Raw genomic sequence first — 21,550 nt, forward strand, 5'->3', positions numbered from 1 at the left:
CATATACACCCACCCATCCACCCACCAGCCCACCCTCTCCCTGCCTCTACACACACATATACTCAATCACGAATGCACAGGGATTGCAGCAACAGCAGCAGCACTGCGAGATGGAGATCTCCACTGCGTGTGTGAGTGCCTATTCCCGGTGAGTGCAGGGACAGGAGCGAATGAGTGTCAGTGATGCTTGAATGAGGCGTAAAAGAGAGAAGAGAGGGGGAGAGAAAAAGACAGGAGGGGGAGATCACTGAGGACCTGATGAGGTTTTGAGGCAATGTCTTTGTGCTTTTTTCCCACTCCAATCCTGATAACCTGAATCTTTGCCGGATGTGCCACAACTATTCCAGCTGTCACTACACTGGCTGCCTCTCTCTCAGTCCTCCCGCAGCCTGTGAGAGCTTCTCCCTTGGCTGGACAATACACAGGCGCCCAATGAATGCGTGGATGAATACTGGTTCTACGGGGGATCTGCCGTTTATTGTCGTTTGCACCTCTAATCTGTTTTTCAAGGTAAGGAGTTAATGCTCCCTTTTGGAGTTGAGCATAAATTACAGATATTGCAGAAAGAGTAGAGGATTCAGCCAGGATGCCTCTCCAATACATCTGAAGCGAGGGGGGGGGGATATGATAAGATGACCGCAAAAACTAAAAGTCTCTGGTTGTGTTGCTTATATGCTTATACCCGCACAGATTAGACACGGGCAAATTAGGGAGGCAGCAGTGAAAGGTTTACTGACAAATCAGGACATTTGAATCTTTATTTTCTTCCCTGGTTAGCTTCATTTCTAATGCATGATTTTGCAGCGTCTAACAGATGTGTAGTTTGCCTGAGATGAGATAGAAGCAGATTACCAACATTGTCATCCAGGGGTATTGCCTGGGCTCTATAGAAAATATTATTGATCGGTGCTCATTAATACAGTGTTGTGCATCCTACTTTAAATGACAATAAGAATAATGACTATTTACTACAAAAGCCCATCACATGAAGTGCCGCAGACTGTGTGACACATTTATATGCAGTGAGTGATGTGATCCTCAAGACTGAAATGAGAGGTGGTTTCAGACTTATGACTAATTACCTGTGATCCAGGAAGCTCAAGGGTACTGCATCATATACAAAGCTGCATTTATACCCCCCGTTGCCGTCTCTATTTCGTACGCGTCATTCCTTCACTACCTAAAATGACAGCAAACATAGAAGGGTACCTCTTTAAAGTGCCTAAGCCACCACAGCCGATGCGTCCCGGCATTTTCATCCACTTGTTATATAAATCATGACACGTATCACACTCTAGTTAATCATCAGGTTGACTTCAATATACAAGCGTGACTATAACCCAGCCCACCATTAATCAATACTTTCATCAATTTGATACACTGTAAAGGTATAGTGGTTATTTAAAATGCCACAAACGGGAGAATCCTTATTCCTGATTCATAAGAGAGAGATCCACACGACCAGGAGGGAAATATGTCCTTCTAGGATAGTGGACACTCCAAATTTACTTTTCTCAGGGATCCATTTCACAGCCAGTGTGCGCTTCCAAGAGATGAGAGCTTTTTTAAAACCTCCCACTATTCCCTTATAACTCAAAGTGCTGCTCAGTGATAAATCTTTTAAAACAATGCCATAAAGCAAACTTTCACAGTTGTGGGATGCAGACCGAACAGGCATAGATAGCTGTAGACGTCAGCTGCAAATACACTGTGTGTGTGCATGTATGTGTGTGAGTGCATGGCCATGATCGTAGACCTCTTTAGAGGGAACCTCAACAAATGGACCAAGGACAATACGATGCAAAAATTCAAAGACCAAAGGAGATCGCATTGTTGCTAGAAGAAAAGCTCAATGCTGTGATGGCGCATTCAGGAAAAGGTTTTTTTTTTTTTTTTTCCTATCAAAGCAGGGCTGTTTAGGGGAAATACCTACAGGATAGGAATACTGCTATTGGCAGGCTCATGGAGACCGAGCCACGCTGTGCGGTAAAATCCGTCCTTTACGGTGTACTTATGAAGGCATAGTTGGTGCAATGTCACGCTCTGTAATTTATGCAAATAGAAACAAAATATTCTACATACAAAATGAACACAGCACAAGGTAATAGTTCGCTCAATACAATGAGCAAGTGATAGTGAGGCATTTGCTTTGCAATGCGATAATATGCGATCGGCTGAGAAAATTGTATTGTAATATTGAAGAATACCCAGTTTTTATTACGTGATTGCACGGATGACTGGTGGGGGTGTTCTTATGGCTAAAGAGTGGGACATCCCAGTGGTAACATTGCTTAAGCATAAATTAGATTGACTAGACAGTGTTATACAATGTAAATACACAGCAGATGCACTCATATAGGCTGACAAGAATGTAAGGCAATATGAGCAAAGCTGTTCCTGTGGTTTGCGTTGGCCATAAATCATGACTCAGCAATATTTTAGAGTCGCTATTGCATGGAAAATGGATCCGACCCCCCACTTTAACATTCCTTTCAAACAGCGTTTCCTCAACATTACGGTGATAATAAATCAATCATGTTACTGTAGCCAAATGTGTGTTTCCCCTTACACATGCAGCATTTCAGCATGAAGAACTGAAGGGCAATTGGAACAGACAACGTGGTCTGCCAGCGTACATAAGGAGATTTCAGAGGATTACTTTTGCAATTTTAGAGTCAATGCATTATTCATAATCCTTTGGATAGCTGAGGCCAAATCAGGGAAGGACCTCAGGTCATTAGCAGAGATATAGCTTGCTTTGAGAAAAGGAGGAGGAGGACTTGGAAGTGAAGGAGAAAGACGACAACACGGCAAAAAGAGATCCTTGTCCAACTCTGCGAATATATCCATCACTTATTCTCTCAGTCAGGCTCTCTATATCACCCTCGCTCTGTGCATATCACACTGGAGAGCTTTTCTTGATTGTCTTTGTGTGAATTACCATCTAACTGCTTAACATGCCTTTCATGACTGCATACGGAATTGCATGTGCTTGGGGGACACTTCCTGCGGATGTGATTACCTTTTCAGTGGCATAAGACCAGCACTTCTCAATGTCGAGAAGCTAATGCAAATCCACTCGATTTTTCACGATAAAAACTGTCTTGAAGTGTCTCAGAACAAATATGGTAAAAAATCAGCTACTTTTAATTTTCAAAACAACTCTGTAAATTCATGACACAGCACACTGTATTGTTTGAGTGTAATTAGATTGAGCTATTAAAGTGGGTTTTTCCTCATCTGGCACTCAATTCACTGCAATGACTAAAAGCCATTGGCATGCAGGGTTTTTTTTTTTCTAAGTGACAAGAGGATGAATGATGTAACATTGTTGCTGCTAAATATATTTTCCTTCATCAACAGTTAAACAGAGGTTAGGTTACAGTTGACAGTCTGCAAGGTGAAATGCATGGCAGGAGTCCCAAGGAGTACAAGCTCACACACTTTATTATGAGTTCTTATCTGTTGATATGTGTAGGCGTGCACATGCATGCCCAGTGCTCTTGCAGCATTTGAAGCTGAATAGGCCCGTCATTGAGGAAATGACACAGGCTGCACATAGAGATGCTCACAAACGTCTTGTCTATTTTCACAGAACACGGAGAATGCACGGAGAAATGTAGTATATCAGCACTTATACATAAATTGTACTACGATGTCAACATCAATCAGATGTGTGTAGCCCTGTATACTCAACTTATTCTGAAAATATATAAAATATTTCAGTGCATTTTGTCACAACATCACTACATTCCTTTTATAGCAACCTGCAATATTCTTTTGCCAGTTAAAAAAAAAGAAAAGTTAGAGTTGAGACTAAGAAAAATATCTCTTCAGTACAAATTTAAACACCAAAACAATCACACTGATGGATCTGCTTTGTCTATTTATGATAAAATATGATTACCTTCGGGAGGGAAGTTGCAACACCAGGAACAGCTTGCTTTGTGTGGTAATAAATGATTAATTGAAGGTTATTTATCAGTCTTTTTCTTGTCATATAAAAATGATTAACCAGCTCTTTCTGACGCTTCCTTTCAACCATAACAGACGTCATATCATTTCCTTCTAGAGCTTGGTGTATTTCATGCACTCGCTAGGAAATGTGTTTCATCATGGTGAGACAGAAAATGCCATATTACTCATTTTAATCCTAATTTCAAAGTCTGCAAGGGACATATCTATAAATAAGCAACACTCTATTCTCAAAGTCAATTATGTCTTTTATTCAATCAAATGAATACATACCTGTACCCACCTTAAACAACTAAGACATTTGTAAATCATAGAATGTTAAATATTTGATTTAAAAGGTCAAGACCGTTGCGTTACAGCTGTATTTTTCAAGTATATTATGTAACAGCTTCATTCACAAGATAGGCTTAAGTTAAATAGTCAGAGGTGTCCATCAATATTCTGGTAAATACTATAGACATCAGAAGAACAGTCCATTCTGAATCTATAGTGATAGAACTTCTAAAATTTTCTATGTATGCAACAAGAATTGATTTCAGTGAAATTTGTACCATACTATGACGGCTAATTGCATATGAATAATCTGTATACCTAGACTTGCTGTGAAGATGCAGATAGTGATACAAATGTCCAAATTTGGGAAGGCGATCAAACTAAATGTCTGATTTTTTTAGTTAAAAAGTTTTAGTTTTAGAAGCAAAGTTTGCCTCTGTGTGATTTTGACTTAATCCAGTGAGTCAAAAAGAAAAGCCTGCAGTCAAATAACTCCTGTATCTATTGTGTGATTTGAAACCACTCCAAAATCTTTTTGCTTTTGCAATTCTTTGCTGAAACACTCAATGGAGTGTTTGAAAAGATGACACAAGCTTTGGCTTTCACTAAGAACATAACAAAAAAAACTCAGCCCATGATAAAAAAATCTTGAATGTATGAATGGCATCTAAAATATATTGATTTAATGTTATGATAATTAATCAAACAAAAAAAAAAAATCACTCAACAATTTTGTGACATATTTATAAAATAATATATTATATGGAATTAGCATACCAAATCAATTACACTGAAAACGGTGGTCATTTTTTTCACCTCAAAAAATCATACATTTTTATCAATGATCCGTACCTGACATGCTGATCATGAAAAATAAGAATTAAATGCATCTTTAGATTGGATTTGTCAACTTATGTATTTACTTGCAGCTGAGCTGCAAATGTTTATATAAAGATGTTCTTTCTCACATGCTACCTTTTTAAAAATCAGTCTAAAAACAAACCTTTACACGGCAGGATTTAAAGATTAAGATGAGTTTAGTCAGCAATCAGGCAAATTATCAGATAATTAAAGTGTGAAGAGATAAAATTTATTGCCTCGGCTGCTGCCGCATCACTCTATGCAGTGCAGCTGAGACTGGATGGGCGATCATAATTTTCACCAGCCCGTGGGTGAAGACGGGTGACGGCATTCAATGCCAGCTATATTCACAGGTCTCATATTTGGGCAACAGCATCAGCCGCCATGTGGGTTCTACTTAAGAAAACACCCTCAGCAACTAGAAAAAAATACAACTGGGTGACCCTAACGACAAGCATACCTGGGATATATTATTTGCACCACCCAACTGAAAGTTTGCTCGCACAAACGTAGCCAGCTCATTGCTAGAAGTCAGTGTCCCTGTGACCTGGACAATAACAACGTTGAAATACGCCTATGTTGAAACGCCTGTAAAACTATCTGCAATGTTGTCACCATTAAAATAGAAAAAATAAAAATGAAAAAAAAACTACGTTTTGAAGCAATGTTTTGATTTGGGATTGTTTAGCACAGAAATCAAACATGATATTTCTTAGTCTCTAATTTGACTGTTAACAGTTTGTGAAGTATAGCTATCTCATTACTGAAGAAATTGTCCATCAACACTGGTACAACAAGACAAACCCAACTGGAGAGCATCAAATTAAAATATTCTCTGAAATGACGTGATTTTGCTTTTGCGGATTGCGCCTCACTATCTATTGTTCCTGGAGAAGTGTTATTCTGCAAACTTTTTTTTTTTCTTTCAGTCCATTTTTTATAAAGTTGAAGCTAGTGCCTGCTCACATTGTGACAAAGGCACAGTTTGACCTGGACTGGTCGCCAGTTGATCACAAAGCTGGCAGACAACCCTTTAATCTCAAATTCATACCCACTGCCTATTTATTCTTTAGTGGACCTAACTGCATGACTTTGCTTCACGGGGGAAAGTTTGAGTACTGACACAGGTAGAAACCAGCAATCTCCAAACAGAAAGAGCACAGACAGCCGAGGGGCTCAAGTCAACAACCGTCCATGAGACAATAGTGCAGAAAAGTGCGTCACTGTGACCTTATTGACCTGTTTTCCTTGCTTTTATATATATTTTTTAGTCAAACAAGCACAAAGCCCTCAACTATAAGTGCAAGTGAGTCAGATTAAGGATGTAAGCGTGATGCATATAAAAAAAAAAACAGAAACGCGGCCATTAACAAAGGACAATAAAGCAAGCTGTCACGTAAAACTGGTCCGGTTGAAGTGGTCCCCTATTGTATACTGTAGCAGAATAAATATGAAAGAAAATGTTACAATGACAATCCCATGAGCAACAAAGAAGTTTCCTGCATAAAACTGAAAGGACTATATAGACTAGTTCGATTTGCAATGAAACTAAGGAGCCCCCTAATGGAGCACAGAGTGGGGGATATCATCCATACTACCCATTGAGCACAGAATTCTCATTATAGGAAAACATGAGAAGGCAAGTCTGTCACTGATATAAATCAGTAACAAACCAAAAAAAAAGATCATCCTGCAAAACAACGAAATGAAAACCAAACGAAATGTCTGCCACTTTTGTTATTCATAAGAAGATCTACTTTGGAAAAAAATGAAACAGCAGATGTATTGATATTCCAGCCAAAGGAAAAAAACAACTGAAAAGAAGATCCTCACATAAAATAGTCCAACTCTGTTCTTTTGCCAAGTGAGCATAATGTTATTGTTATTGTTATTGTCACTATTATCATCATCATTAAACATTAGCAGAGCATAAATGTTCACTGTTAAAATGTATGACACACTTTTTGAGGTATTTTGTATTGAATTAAATACATTTGTGGGGAAAAATATTACAATATTTCTTCAAAACAAAAGTTTTTCTTGGATATTTCAGTAGCAAATGAAGAGGTTGGTAACTCATTAATCATTGGTAAATATGATGGAATAAAATGCTTGCATTATACATTTTCATAGGAAGAAGAAGAATATTATGCATGCTGTTGAGTATCTCAACAACTCAGTAAGGTACAGCGAGTCAAAGTAGTATCTAAAGTATATAAACTAGTAAAGGAGTGCTGTGGGGTTATCATGACAACAACTGATAGAATCATAAGCCCAAATGGTTGTTTTAAATTGAAGTGTTGTGTTTGATGTTAGTCATCCTGTGGATACTAATAACAGAAATATAAGATGAATATACATAAATGAATTAGAAATATATGGTTTGTCATTTAAGGGTATAGCAGCATGTGTTTTGCATTTAGAGAAAATGCATTTGACTTTTCCTATATGCTCTTTTTCCATAAATTCAAGATGTTTTTGCACATTTGACCCAGCGAGTAAAGCCACAATACAACAAAATGATTAATTTAGTGTATAGTTTAAATTCAATGTGTAGGCTATGCTAATTTATCAGTCATCAAAATCTGCACCAAAACCTCATCCTGTCAATGTATTCACAGCCATGACTTTTATTTTAAATCTGAGATTCAAATAAGTGTTTACCCTTTCTGCATATTGGCTATGCATTTTATTGTGCTTTGAAATGAAAATCTTTCAGTTGGATTGCGGATCATAGTTTTCTTTGAGCTTTAATAGGTTGCCTACCCTCTGAAAAAGAGACACTGAGATTTGTTTTCTCTCTTCAGGAAATATGGTGAGCAAAGAAGACACCAAATGTGTTGCTCTCTCAAATTCAGATGAATCGGATTCAGAATTAGCCCCATCAGACAGCCTTGACGCACAGTCCGGACAGCAAGTGAAGAAAAGGAACAAGGCCTTACAAGTACGTTTTAAGGATATTTGTGAGGCTCAAAATGAGCATCGAGGAAAACACTCCAGATCCATTTCCTGCAAAGTGACTCACCGAAAGTACATGACCATGCCTGCCAGGCGCTCCATTCCTAACGTTACCAAGAGCACTGGTGTGCAGACATCACCAGACCTCACTAAGCGATACAAGACTTTTCCATTCGAGAGGAAAAAGGGACACACTTTTAAACACACCGCACTGGTAGAAGATTACAGAGGACACAATAATGGTTTTTTGAGTGATATAAAAACAGGAGGAGATGAAGGACATTCTATTGGGGAGTCTTCTAAGTACAAGGGTAAAATTGTGGGGCAAACAAAAGCCTTGCTTCACCACACTGATGACAGCAGCGACACTGAGGATTTGATTTCCAGTGTCAACTGTGTGGATGGACCTTCATGTCTGGAGTCACATTTCTCAGAAAAGTGCCAACCCAACAGCCCTCCCTCTAAAAGTGAACCAGACTACCAATTTTGTGGGACAAGGACAAAACACAAAGGATTACCCAAAGAAGATACAGATGCTGGTACTTCCTCGAAGCGTCAGCTGGCTAATGAGCATTTGCAAGACAAGTCAAAGGGTACAGGTCCTGTTGCATGGAATTCGTTGACACAGGTGGAGTCTTTAGGAAGTCCCTCTAAAAGCTGTAAAAGAAAGAAGGGCCCCCTATTAAATGAGCAACAGTCACAGACACTTCCCCATAGTGGCAAATGCTCTGCACAGTCGCAAGGTCAATGTCGGACAAGGCACGTGTCAGCCTCCTCCAAACTCCAGCAAACAGTTGGGAGGGATGAGGGCTTTCCTCAAGGAGATACCGGAGCCCTAGGAATGGGGAGCAGCCAGCAGATAATACCCTTACCTGGAGACAAGGATATCAAAGCACAGCTACAGGCAATGGAGAGTCTCATCAACTCGAGCCAGGAGACCATCAAGGTCCTTCTTGGAGTTATCCAGGAGCTAGAGAAAGGTGAAGCACAGAGAGAAGGGTGAGTAGACACCAAACACTGCAACCAACATAACACGAGTAGCCAGACCTCACTGAACAGACCGAATCTTCCATTGTGTGATGATGTGAGGGAGCACATGTTGAGAAAGACCTGGTACTTCCTGACATGCTGGACTTTCTTGAACAAAACAAACAAAAAAAAAACCATAAAAAACAATAAAAAAAAACAATATATATGTATATATATATATATATATATATGGAGAGAGAGAGAGATGGATATATATATATATAGATATAGATATGCATATAGATACACACACACACACGCACACACACACACACACACACACACACACATACACACATACACACACACACACACACACACACAGACAGCAACATAAGCTTTGTATCCAGGGGATAACCAGGCAACCCACTGTGTGTCTGTGGAAGTTGATTTTAAAGGGCCAATTAGTGCTGCCTCATAACACTTGTGCCGACCACAGTGCCCTCATTGTGTTATTCCAACAACGTTATCATACAGTTTTACTTACTGGACATAAAGTTTGATTTGAATAGTATCTTTCCTGATACGCATTCCCCTTTTGCATAGTCTTACTTTAAGTTGTACCTTTAGACCAACCAAAATGCATTTTGTCTTCAGTTGTGATAATTTAAGAGTTAATCCTCAGGCTCTTCTGTTATTACTGCCGTACAGACAAAAGGATGAAGCTACCCGGTTGACTTAGCACAAGTATAACAACATGACCATGAGGTATATTTTATTCACAGGGTGTGCCTTCAGCACAATGTTTACCCACAAAAAACATCAGTCAGATGATTCCTTCTTGTCTTTAAGCTTGCATTGTATTCCTCAAGTGACAAATATGAGATCTAACATCTGGATAAGTACTGACAGAATTATAAGCAACATGTTTTCCTGTGATCTTTTCACACTTCTTTGATTTCTTTTCTTCCTTTTGTTAATGAACCGAAATACTTGTATTGGCGCATCATTATGTTTCATAAAAGAATAAAGAGGAACATCAATTCTTTCATCAGTCAACTGAAACCGCAAACAATCAGTTACATAAGCTGAAACTGTCTTGAGGTTAATTATAAATATACTCTCATCTCGGATCGCTGACTTTTAAGTATATCGCATACAGGTTTTCGGATAAAAAGTACTTTATTACTGTTTTCACACAGGCCGAAAAGAAGGCACATAGGCAGGTGGTGTGGACAGTGAAAGCTGGAATGGTGAGGGCAGGGCATTTCCCAGGACAGCTGACGTGAGCAAACAACACTTTAGTGAATCTGTGCCAGCAGTCAGCTTAGGGAATGACTTTCAGGCGTTCTGTTGTTGTTTTTCTCTTTTCTTATCTAATTTTATTTTATTTTTTGAGTGAGATAATTCCTTGTGACATTCTGTAATTTAATACAAGTGCCATTGTGTTGGGTTGTGAGCATAATGGCCGAATAGAAATAATGTTTTTGTGCTGAGTTCATGCAATGAATTTCAGGTTAATACACTGTGATGATTACAGTGGATCTTTAAAAATTACAGTGATGTAGATAAAAAGGCAGGCAGCAGTGCAGCACTATTGTAGACCTTGTCTGCAGTGAGTTACTGTCCTTGTTCACAGCTGTTCAAAGAGACTTCATTTGAGAACAGGGCAGGATGAATGAACTTGCTGACCTTGTGCTCCCATCAGCAGCCGTACAGAGGCTGTTCCATCCCTTCAATTGTGGTCACCTTTCATGTTGTGGTGAATGGTTGAGGCCCAGCCCCTCCACATGTCATCCATCAGGGTGAAGGGGTACCATGACAGCAAGCAATTACATGTGCAGCTCTAACACCACCTTTTCCGGCATCACCATAACACTGCATTATTCTTTGCTGTACAGCAAAAATATTTACAAATGTAAATCTACATATTCCAAAGCCACAAATAACCTTATCTGTCTAGAACTAGGACATTTTCCTGTATTTTATTGGTGATTAAAGGATTCTCTCATCGGATGCTTTTATATTGGTCCTTATTTGTGTAGGACCTTCAACTAAAAGCAACTTAGAACAGGCCGCGATGTTTTAATACAGTAGAAACGCCGGGCCCTTGGGGAAACATTGTTCTCTTATGCACAGGGGACACTATTTATCTAGCTGAATTCCCTCTGTCTGCTGCAAAATGAGTTACTTCAGAAAAAATAAATATATAAATAGAAATGAGTCTTAGGTTACATAATTTAAAGATATCGATTGTTCAGTACAAATGAGTCCTACTGCATGGTTATGGCTGCCCCAGACCTATTCCCTATGGAATAAATATTCTCAAACTCTGTCATGGACAATGTAAGATAACCCTTAGTAAATTTAGCAGGTACGCTTTACACTGTATTCCCCATATCAGAGACAAATGGAACAATCAGAATACCAGCTGCATTTTCAATTCCTAAGAATAACACAAGCAGGTAAAAATAACCTGAATGATTTCAGCTCATAGCCAATAACCACACAACATAAAATATGAAGTTAAAGCCTGCAACCTTCCAACCTCACATATCTTTTTAATTTTTTTTTTTTTTTTCCACAGGCTCTCCTACAGAACAGGACAAGACACTGCAAATTGCGACACTTGTCGAAACAGCGCATGCATCATCTACAGGTAGGCAACCATTACAGGTGTCATTAATTCTGCATTTGATGCATTTTATTTTCTGTTTTTTTTTTCTGTGTGCAAAATAATGAAGCATGAGAAGGCTGAAATGATGTGTTCGGTGCAGTGATTTTTTTTTTTGCATTACCAGTGTGACTGCATTGCATTAGAAATTGTTTGGTAGGTAAAGAAATCTCACATTTTTTATGGTTTAAAAATTAGATTTAGTATTATGGTTTGATGTAAAGACATGCATAGCTACCTGGAACAGTGCTTTTGTTGTTTGCTGGACAAAGTGCTTTTGCTTGTATTAAATGAGGACATAAATGACTTCAAAAATATTATTTGCTTGGACACAGGCACTACCTAGAAGAGAATTAAGTTATATTGCGGAATTGATTAAATTATTATACACACTGATGGAAGTTCGATTGCATATCATTATGTTATCTTGCTTACAAAGAAAGAATGCATCAACTACGAAAACTCCCATCTAATCAAGTGGTTATTGTGGTAGTAGTAGTGGTCAGTAGTAAACAAACCAAAGAAATTACAATGGAAGAGGGGTTACTTTTCATTATTTTGATAATGCATTTTGCAATGTGATAGCAGTCTATAGATAATCTGCTTAGACCCCTTTGCTATGATATTTTTTGAAAAGAACAGAATAAATTAAAATCAAATGAAATAATGAAGAACGATGAAGCTTTGAAAATACCCTTTGATTCTAATTAACAAAATAATAACAATCATGATAATGAATGCACATTGATTCCCAAAGCTTTTTGCAATCCGCCATTCCCATCATAACATTTTTTAGCAAAGATAAACAAAACTATTCTCCTCATCATTTGTTTCAGGACTTTCTGGCCACCCCCGCATTCTCTTCCTCATCCTCTCCTTTTTTAGAAAAAGTGCTACTTAAGGTGGACCCAGCTTTTTGCTGATTTAGAACACAAATACAAGAAAAAGGATAATAGCAGAGCATGAAAAAAATCTTAGCTGGTTAGGATTTTCTCCAAAAAATCCAATTATTTCAATTGATGCTAACATCTTAAGACATTGTGGTAAATAAAAATTGAAATGGAGCATGTCAAGAAAAATGTTCTGAAAGCCTTGTGTATGAGCCCTACTTTATTAGATTATAGGGTGGCTGCCTGAGTATTGCATTAAATTGCTGGAAAGTAACCCAAATCATGACGACAAAGTTACAGGGGCGGTTGATGTTAGTACTGAAATGAACAGTGATGAGGTTTCGCTAGGGGCAAGGAAAAAAAGCCAAAACAAACGTTGTTGTTATAAATGTTATAAATGACATGCATTTCACTGGAGGCTGTTGATGACATCCAACTTGACCTGCAGAAACTACTTAGATTTGGTATAGCCTTGTTTCATCTGAATCATTTATGCAAAACAGCAGTAATTCTTCTTCTAATTTATCCCTATCATTGTATAGGAAAACACAAATACAAACAAAACCAGTCATTCGAATCAATCCTGATCTTACGGAGCAGAGAGGGAGAGTCTCCTTCCCTTATAGCTCTTTCACCCTGGTCCTAAGCTAAGCACAGAAAATACAAAGACTATGTTAAAAAATAAATAGATATGAAGGAAAGACAGCCAAATCCTCCAACACCTCTCCTCCTGAGATTTTCTCTGAGAAATTGAAACTGACATTTATGGACAATTTGCTCATGGACATGAGCAACCTTTGCACCAAACCATCCAAATCGTGTCATGCTGTCCAGATAAGACACTAAAGATATCTCTAGGGTCTGTGTCAATCTACTTTCCAAATATTTCTTCTGCCTATATCCTCTCTCACGCTTTTAAACCTATCAAGGACAACACAGAGGGACCGTGTACTTCACCCGTCCATCATCTCTGCTTGTTACCCTTTTGTGACTGTCTCAACAGATATAGAATAAACAACTCATTTATCAGTGACACCAATTTGTCTTTTTTTTACTCAGTTCCGATCTTGGCTTGATAACTCAAAGGGTGCCAACTGTGCCGTTGGTAAAGTAACTCAACGGTAGTTATACCATATCTAAACACAATCAATCAGTTGTCACTCAAACACAGCATGTGGTGTTGTACTGCTCTGCAGAAAGCGGAGTGCAATCCTGTTTTAAATGTGGTATGCATCATCAAATAGCTGCTTAGCTCAGATCGCCCAACTGTTTTTCAACAGTTATTCAACACTGTGGAGCTATATGGACAAGCAGGGTATTTTATCATCTTCCTTTCTTTGCCAGAACAGTTATTCATACTTTAAATTAACCAATTAGTGCTGTTTAATATTCCCCAGCGCAAAACCTTCAGGACTGAATGATGTGGCTGACAAAAAAAAAATGAAAGCATTTGTTTACCCCTGCTCTTTATCAGGAGTGTAATTTAAGCGACATGAAACCACTTCATTACTCAAACTGCAGCGTGATGTCACTTGTACTGTCCTTGTTATTGTGATAGTCCATCAGCTGAGTGAGTTAAACCACTGATGGGGCAGCAGTAATAACGCTGGTGAACAAACTGCTCCCTGTGACTTTTGGTTGTGCAGAGCTGCGCATGGTCACATGTTAAAATGAGCCAAAAACAAGCTGGGACCAAAAATCAACAATTATTCAAAGTTATTCAGCCTACTGAATGCTGCAGCCATAACAAAGATTAGCAGCCCCTGTATCCCTTAATTTCACAGCATCTCAAGTGTGCTCAATAAATTCCGGTCTCCAGCAACTGCGGAGCAAAGGTACTCAATCTGAGTCAGTAGGTCTTATCCAGACCTCTGCTCTCCCCCTTGACAGTCTCCACCCAGCATCCGTACACTGCAGAATCTTATAAATCACTGAAGCAAACAGCGCACATACTGCAAGACAAAATGGAGGTAGGAAGAGACTGACCGTTCAGGATTGTAATCATGCTGTAGCATTCCTAAAGTAGCTTAACGGTCTTGAAATTTTCAGTCACACTTGTAATTTTTTTGCAAAAAACAAAACCCCCAAAATCTTATCCAGGACAACAATCCTATCTTTATATATTTTTTTTTTCAACCAAATGGAGGCAGAGAGAGTGGACTCCCACAAGTACCTTTGGGTCCACATTAACAATAAAATGGACTGGTCACACAATACTGATGCCCTCTACAAGAAGGGTCAGATCAGGATGTTCCTCCTGAGGAGACTGAGGTCGTTTGGCGTCTGTAGTGGGCTCCTCAAGACCTTCTACCACGTCTATGGTAGCCTGCGCACTCTTCTTCGATATAGTGTGCTGGTGGGGCGGTGCCAGGTCTGGTGAGGTTAACAGACTCAACAAGATAGTGAGGAAAGCCCACTTGTTGGTGGGACTGAACTTGGACCATCTTCAATTGGTGGCAGAGGGGGGGGTAAAGGACAAACTGGGAGCTATCCCGGACAATCCTTCCCAACCCCTGCACGACAAGCTGTGGCTGATGGGCAGCTCTTTCAGCCAACGGTTCATCCCACCCCGGTGCAGAACTGAACGCTTCAGATGCTCCTTTGTGCCCATGGCCATTAGACTGCGTAACAGCAGTCTGGACGTCGCACAACTCTGAGCGGCCTGAGGTGCATCTGTGCTACCACAACCTCACCCCATTCACGACCTCACCCATTCACATGTCATGCCCTAACTCAGTTGTCTTTTTTTATCCTGTTGGTCCCAGCCCGCACGCATCCTGCCTATTTATGTTTATTTATTTTATTCTTGCCGTTGCTATTGTCACCCTTTTTATATTGTCATTTAGTTTTGGTTGTCTATTTTTCTCCCTTACTGTTCCATTCTGTTGTTCATTCTTATCCCTGATATTGTTGCTGTTGCTGTTCTTCCTGCTGTATATTAATTTGTGGATGCCTTTGTCTCCTAACTGTCTCTTTATATTTATATTTATATTTATTTTTGACACTAAAACCGTTGTGCAGTTGTGATGAAAGAATTTCCCCTATGGGGATTAATAAAGTTTATCTTATCTTATCTTAAATCTTTGTCACATATTTCTATGTGGGAATACATTGCATGGCATCTGACAAACCATAAATAAAAGGCAGACAAAGCACCCATGATGTTACAAAAATATATTAGCGTGCAGTAAAGAGGTGGAAACCCACATCCCCTACTTAGTTAACACTAGTTTGTGAATAACCATGTGGAACCAGTGGCTAACCTATGACAAATGCTATTACAAAATACATTAAAATAACACAGACACATGTATATGTTGATGGTGTGATCGTGTTATGGATTAATATTATGATATAACAATGTTGTAATTATTTAAGGCAATGCAAAGACAATGCCTTTCTTGTCAAAAGTATTGGACAGTGACTTGAAACAGGACTATGTTAAAAATAAAAGTGATGAATATGTCACCACTTATGATGTTGATCCTTATAAAATATAGATTCATGTTTTGTCACATATAATATGTCTGCGTGGAAAATGACAAACACACTTTTTAAGGGATCATGGTCTGCATAGATTTCTTGTCCAATCAGTGGGGCTACATGTGAAGTTTCATGCTGTAAGCACTGTAAAGAAGAAAAAAAAAAAGAGTTTAACTTCAATTGGACTTAATGAAATCAACTTAATGTCTTTCCTCCTGCTGTAGCACGATATGTTCCCAAAATAATCAAAGTACTAAAGGGCAGTGCTTGTCCACTTCACCAATCCAATTATCCTGCGATAATGAGACCGTGTATCTTCCAATGAAACTATTGAAGACTATTTAGTCTGGTCTGAAAAGTGAAGATCAGAGGCCACAGAATAAGAGTTCTAACCAAATTAAAAAAACAAAACAAATATCTTGTTCTACATGCAACATGCAAAATAACTGTCTATTTACAGTCAACCACTTGAAGTGTCTAATATCAGTAGCTCCTCTTCCTCTCATTTACACCAGACTTGATGAAGAGTTTTATCCCTTGAACATTTAATTTATTTTTTTATTCCCAAATACTCTGACATCATCATCAAGCATCATCGTCTTCACTGCCATCCTTCCATCAATAGATTTCAGAAAGGAGCGATTCTAAGCAGACTTTGCATCCGCTCACTTGTCTCCATATTTTCCAGAAATGTATCTGTGTAGTCAAATCAAGTGTTAAGATAGTTGGCATTGCAATCCATTCATGGTTTACCACTGGGTAAACACAATGCGCAACAGGGAGTTTGGTTGATATAAACACAGTAGATCAAAGATTCAAAGGCTTTGTCTGTCAAACATACCGTGCTCAGAAAACCAATATTTGAATGAAAATATACAGGGTACAGTAGCCAATTTGGAGCTCGAAAGAAGTATAAAAATCAATGAAAAACATGAGCAGCGCAGTATGAGATAAGATGCGAGTCACTCATTAGCTGTTCGTCCCATGCTGAGACAACCAAGCTGTGGATGTTTCGGGGAACAATTGTCAAGATTGTTGAATCTGTTTGGTCGTCGTTCACAATATTTCCGACTGATTCTGGGATGCAGAGAGCCTTTTAATGGACAGTCCTTGTGGCTTTTGTTCCTAATTAACACACCAGAAGAGGAGGTTCTGCATCTGACGTCCATTATCTGTTTATAGGCTCTGTTATGACTGTCAGTATGAGAAATGTCAGCTAACAGACTGTAACAATAGTCTATTGTTGTACCCCAATGTTGGACCAATGACAGAAGTTCACCAGATTTTAAAATTCAAGCATTGTGAAAATTCATAGTATGACAATGGGTTAGCAATCTTACTGGAAACCATAGTATTCTAAAAAAAAAAAATTAACACTATTTTACACAGTGCATCAAACTTAATAGTATTTCTCAACACCACTTGGTAGATTGGTTTCACATTACCACACAACACTTTCTATGCATGGATTGATACTAAGTTAACAGATATCCATTCACACAAGCAATGTATGCTTTTGATCTTTAATAAAGCAAGGTTAAAGGAAACTGCCCGGAACAAAAGCTATTTAAAATCTATCAAATACATTTTGTTTGGTATTTTTTGGTTTTACAAATACAATACAAAAAGCAATCCTAATGCTGTTCCGTGAAAAAAAAAAAAAACCGAAATATTTGGAGTTCATCTAAGTGATGTTAAGTAGTCATGGTAATAGCAATGTGCCCTACAAAGATTTAACACAAATGATGATGCTAGGGTTAAATGAGCAACAATAATGCAATTACTGACATTTTAACATATATAATACATAAATATTTTGTTTTTCGTTATCCTATGTGCATTTACTTTGATTCAAATTATGTGAAACCTAACACCGGTTAAAAATAAAACAATAAAATAAAATCAATTGTCCATTGAATCTTGGTTTCCTTCTTTTTTCCACGATCTACCTTCAGAGTAATATGAATGTATAATGAAGTCAGTGGCCACCAGGGACTCATCTTGTCAAAAGGGGAGTTTGAACTGCATATGCCCAAAGGGGATATTAAAGGAGGGTAAACGATTTTAAGCCAGAGGTGCTAGTCGCAGTAAAACTGAGCATACTCGAGAGTTGATGAACAGTGCTGAAAGAATCTGACCTATGAAGAAGAGATGTTGGATAAGTGAAGCCCCCTTCAACCAACAAAAGTCATTTGGTCGTGCTGAGCTCGACACTGACGCAGTCAATCCAAACCAATCATAGCAGCGGCTCCTGACAGCAAATAGCTAAACAGACAATTAATCTGCTTTGGTCAACCAAAGCCTCTCCATCTCCAGCTGCTTCAATCTCTTTGCACAAAAAAATGATCCCTGATATAATGCTTTTGTTTTGAGGAACACCTGCTCCCCCATAGCAACCTGCAACTAACAGCACTGCATGCATCTCAGAATCCTGACATGGCATCATATATAGTACTAATTGCTGAAGAAAACTGCATTTGGGATTTTTATACAGTGGTTTGTCGTTCTGTATTTAATTTTAATGTTATAAATAATTAATCGACTATGGTAATGAAGTTATAAAAAAAAAATATGCAAGAGAAGTAAGTTGCTGTTTCTTGCTGTCAAAGATGCAAGCTACTACTGACTCCAAAATAAGAAAAATGAAAAACAAGCTGATAAAACAGCAGAACACACGCTGCACGGTAAAAACATTGGTAGTATATTTTTCCTTCTTTTTACGCCTTCCAGAATAGACCACGAAGTTTTGAGAGAGATCTGTTCTTAGATGGGATTAGGTTTAAGGTTGAGAACAGTTCCAAGGATTTAATGTCACTTTGACCATGAAGTTTCCTTGTCAGGGAAACTCCCCATCCAATGATCTGAGGTTTTTAAATATACACTGCTCAAAAAAATAAAGGGAACACTTAGAAAACACATCCTAGATCTAAATGAATGAAATATTCTTGTGAAATACTTTGCTCTTTACACAGTTGAATGTGCTGACAACAAAATCACACAAAAATGATCAATGGAAATCAATTGTATCAACCCATGAAGGTCTGGATAAGAATCACACTCAAAATTAAAGTGTAAAAACAAACTCCAGGCTGATCCAACTTTGATGTAATGTCCTTAAAACAAGTCAAAATGAATCTGTGTTGCTTCCTGAGTGGACACTATGATTTCACAGAAGTGTGATTGACTTGGAGTTACATTGTTGTTCAAGTGTTCCCTTTATTTTTTTGAGCAGTATACTTTATATCTCATTGTCTTGTTGTACACTTTGGTAAAACCACAGGACCACATGTTGGATATTAACACAGCAGCTGTCCTTGAAAGCAGAACTGTATAGAGCATAATGCTAACTACATAATGGGTTAGAGGATATTTTTATTTATAAAACATTAGAAAACATTTGATCACACTTAGTTTCTAGTTGAGCCTTAATAATGCAATAATTTTATAGTGCATATTAAAGTTACTGCAGGCCCTCATAGGTAAAATAAAATGTGCCCCCAGGCCATACATTAGTCACTCAAGACTTTGAGTGAAGTGAATGAAATGTGTAAGTTTTATTTTTTAAGATGAACCTTGCAATTCAGCAGTGAAAAGGTTAAAATTATGATGGATAGATAGATGAATACATTTTTTTTAAAAAACATGAGGTGCATTTGTCCTGTGCTTGAATACATGCTGTTAATCATGGTTTGCTCGGCCACTGCATGGTTTCATTTGGATGGGATTAAGCCCTGAAGTTCTCCCAGGCCCGAGAGATTTAATCGGAAAGAGAGTTCAACTCCGGTGTCTGAGCGAAATCAGACGATGACCAGCCAGGGATTACACTGACGGATGTGGAAGTCAGATGTCACGAGCAACCCATATTCTGGCTCCCTTTCAATACGAAAATAAGCTATTCAGGAAAGCCCTTTTAACTGTATGCATAAAATACAGAGATGATGCAGAGGAACTCTGTTACTCGAGGAGTCTACTGCCAGGGTGTTTGTCAGCATATTTGAACTCTTCGCCTGCCTCCCAGCCTCCGCCAAGGATCAGAGGATTACTGACATAGCAAAGTCAAAAAGGGAATCACAAACGTAACATCCTCACAAAATACAAATGACAATTTAAGTTTAAAAACATTTTAAAAAAGTATTTACAGCTACACACAAATCTCACAAATATCAGACAGTCAAAGTGTCATATTGTCTTTTGACCGATATAATGTTCTGAAGTGCGACATCTCTTCATCTTGTTTTAGTGTGGAGCTGGACTTCAAGCTGCAGGAGGACAAGCTGCAGCCCTTAATGAAGAGACTTTGCCCCCTGGACAGCCAACAATGTCCTGCTCTGACATACTCCAATGAAGTGTTCACATCCACACCGAAACGCAAATCTAAGACAGAGACTAAAAAGCATGCTCGCTGGAAACTCTGGTTCCTTTGAAAAAAAAAAAATATGAAAGCTTTGGAAAACTGCCTTTTGATGGGCATATTAATTTCCCTGTTCTTCTCATAATGGATGAAGGAATAATCAGAGGGAGTAATCGACCCATGGGAATGGATTACAGCAGAAAAAGCAGTTCATTTAGGGTTCTGAGCTGAGACTGCACTTCAATTCAGCTGGAGGACAGCAAAGACAAACACATTTTAAAATTCTGCCAAACCTTTTCTCTGGCATGTTTGCTGGAGAGGATCAACTAATACCTGCAAATCTAGGTGAGCTTTGGGGTACATTTTTTGCACATACTGTATATTTCTTAAATGTCAGTTTAAGATGGCTGATATATCCTGTGGATATGCACACATACTTGATATTCAGATCTTTAATGCATCCTTCAATGCCATGCACTTGTGGTCTTTTCCCCCTTTCAGCATATTGCTTGGCAACAAGAGGAGGTGCCATGTGGCGGGCCTTTTACTGTGTGTATGAAGCTATAATCTCTGAATGGACATCAGCCCCACCTCCGGCAAAGCACAAACATTTAACTATTAAGAGGAACATGCATTAAAAAAAAAAAGAAAAAAAAAAAAATACAGTACAAGACATCTTGTCAACACTATTCTCATAACCCTGTCTGTTATCTTCTTCTTCCTCTTTATCCACTGATAACAGTCTGTATGTTTAACTGCCTGCCTGCGTTATAACCGTCTTCTCTGTAACTTTCTAACTGTGTCTTCCTTCCTTTCTCTCCATCCTGCTCACTGTGCCAACCAACTAGCCAGCCGACTTTGCCTCAGTCACCCTGCCCTTTTATTTTGGTTACAATAACTCATAATATCTAGAATCTATATTTTACAATGCCTGTATATTTTAAACAAATTACCCATTAATGGCATTTTGAAAAAAAGGAAAAAAAAAGTCCAGGTCATTCCTCTTGAAGCAGGTATTTAGAAAAAAAAAAAGTTTTCTGCGTGAAAGTAGATTTTTACACATACATGTATATGTGACTTTAATGAATATTTTTATGATGATCTGAATGGTCTTTT

General features: G+C 38.4%; 1 protein-coding gene across 4 annotated transcripts; it reads left to right on the forward strand.

The window, feature by feature from the left end:
• The first annotated feature begins 20 nt into the window (after nt 1-20).
• insyn2ab (inhibitory synaptic factor 2Ab) lies at nt 21-21,056 on the forward strand. Of its 4 annotated transcripts, XM_086162133.1 has the most exons (6): nt 21-148; nt 348-510; nt 7,917-9,066; nt 11,624-11,695; nt 20,324-20,779; nt 20,936-21,056. In XM_086162133.1, the coding sequence occupies exons 3-5, from the start codon at nt 7,922-7,924 to the stop codon at nt 20,505-20,507; spliced, it is 1,401 nt and encodes a 466-aa protein (XP_086018259.1). In that variant the 5' UTR covers nt 21-148; nt 348-510; nt 7,917-7,921; the 3' UTR covers nt 20,508-20,779; nt 20,936-21,056. The 4 variants fall into 4 exon arrangements, with proteins under 4 accessions (XP_086018259.1, XP_086018251.1, XP_086018268.1 ...); XM_086162125.1 differs by having other exon boundaries at nt 34-510; XM_086162149.1 differs by lacking the exon at nt 348-510 and having other exon boundaries at nt 86-148.
• The last annotated feature ends 494 nt before the right edge of the window (nt 21,057-21,550 follow it).

The sequence above is a fragment of the Fistularia commersonii genome, chromosome 2, assembly GCF_037954325.1.
Source record: "Fistularia commersonii isolate RoL2024-O1a breed Wild chromosome 2, RoL_Fcom_v1.0, whole genome shotgun sequence".
NCBI lineage: Eukaryota > Metazoa > Chordata > Actinopteri > Syngnathiformes > Fistulariidae > Fistularia > Fistularia commersonii.

Bases quoted from the DNA above. Each gene is read 5' to 3' on its own strand.
- insyn2ab (XM_086162133.1), top strand. From the start codon at position 7,922: ATGGTGAGCAAAGAAGACACCAAATGTGTTGCTCTCTCAAATTCAGAT. The intron at 9,067-11,623 runs GTGAGTAGACAC...TTTTTTCCACAG, and splicing joins GGTGAAGCACAGAGAGAAGG to GCTCTCCTACAGAACAGGAC. The intron at 11,696-20,323 runs GTAGGCAACCAT...ATCTTGTTTTAG, and splicing joins AGCGCATGCATCATCTACAG to TGTGGAGCTGGACTTCAAGC.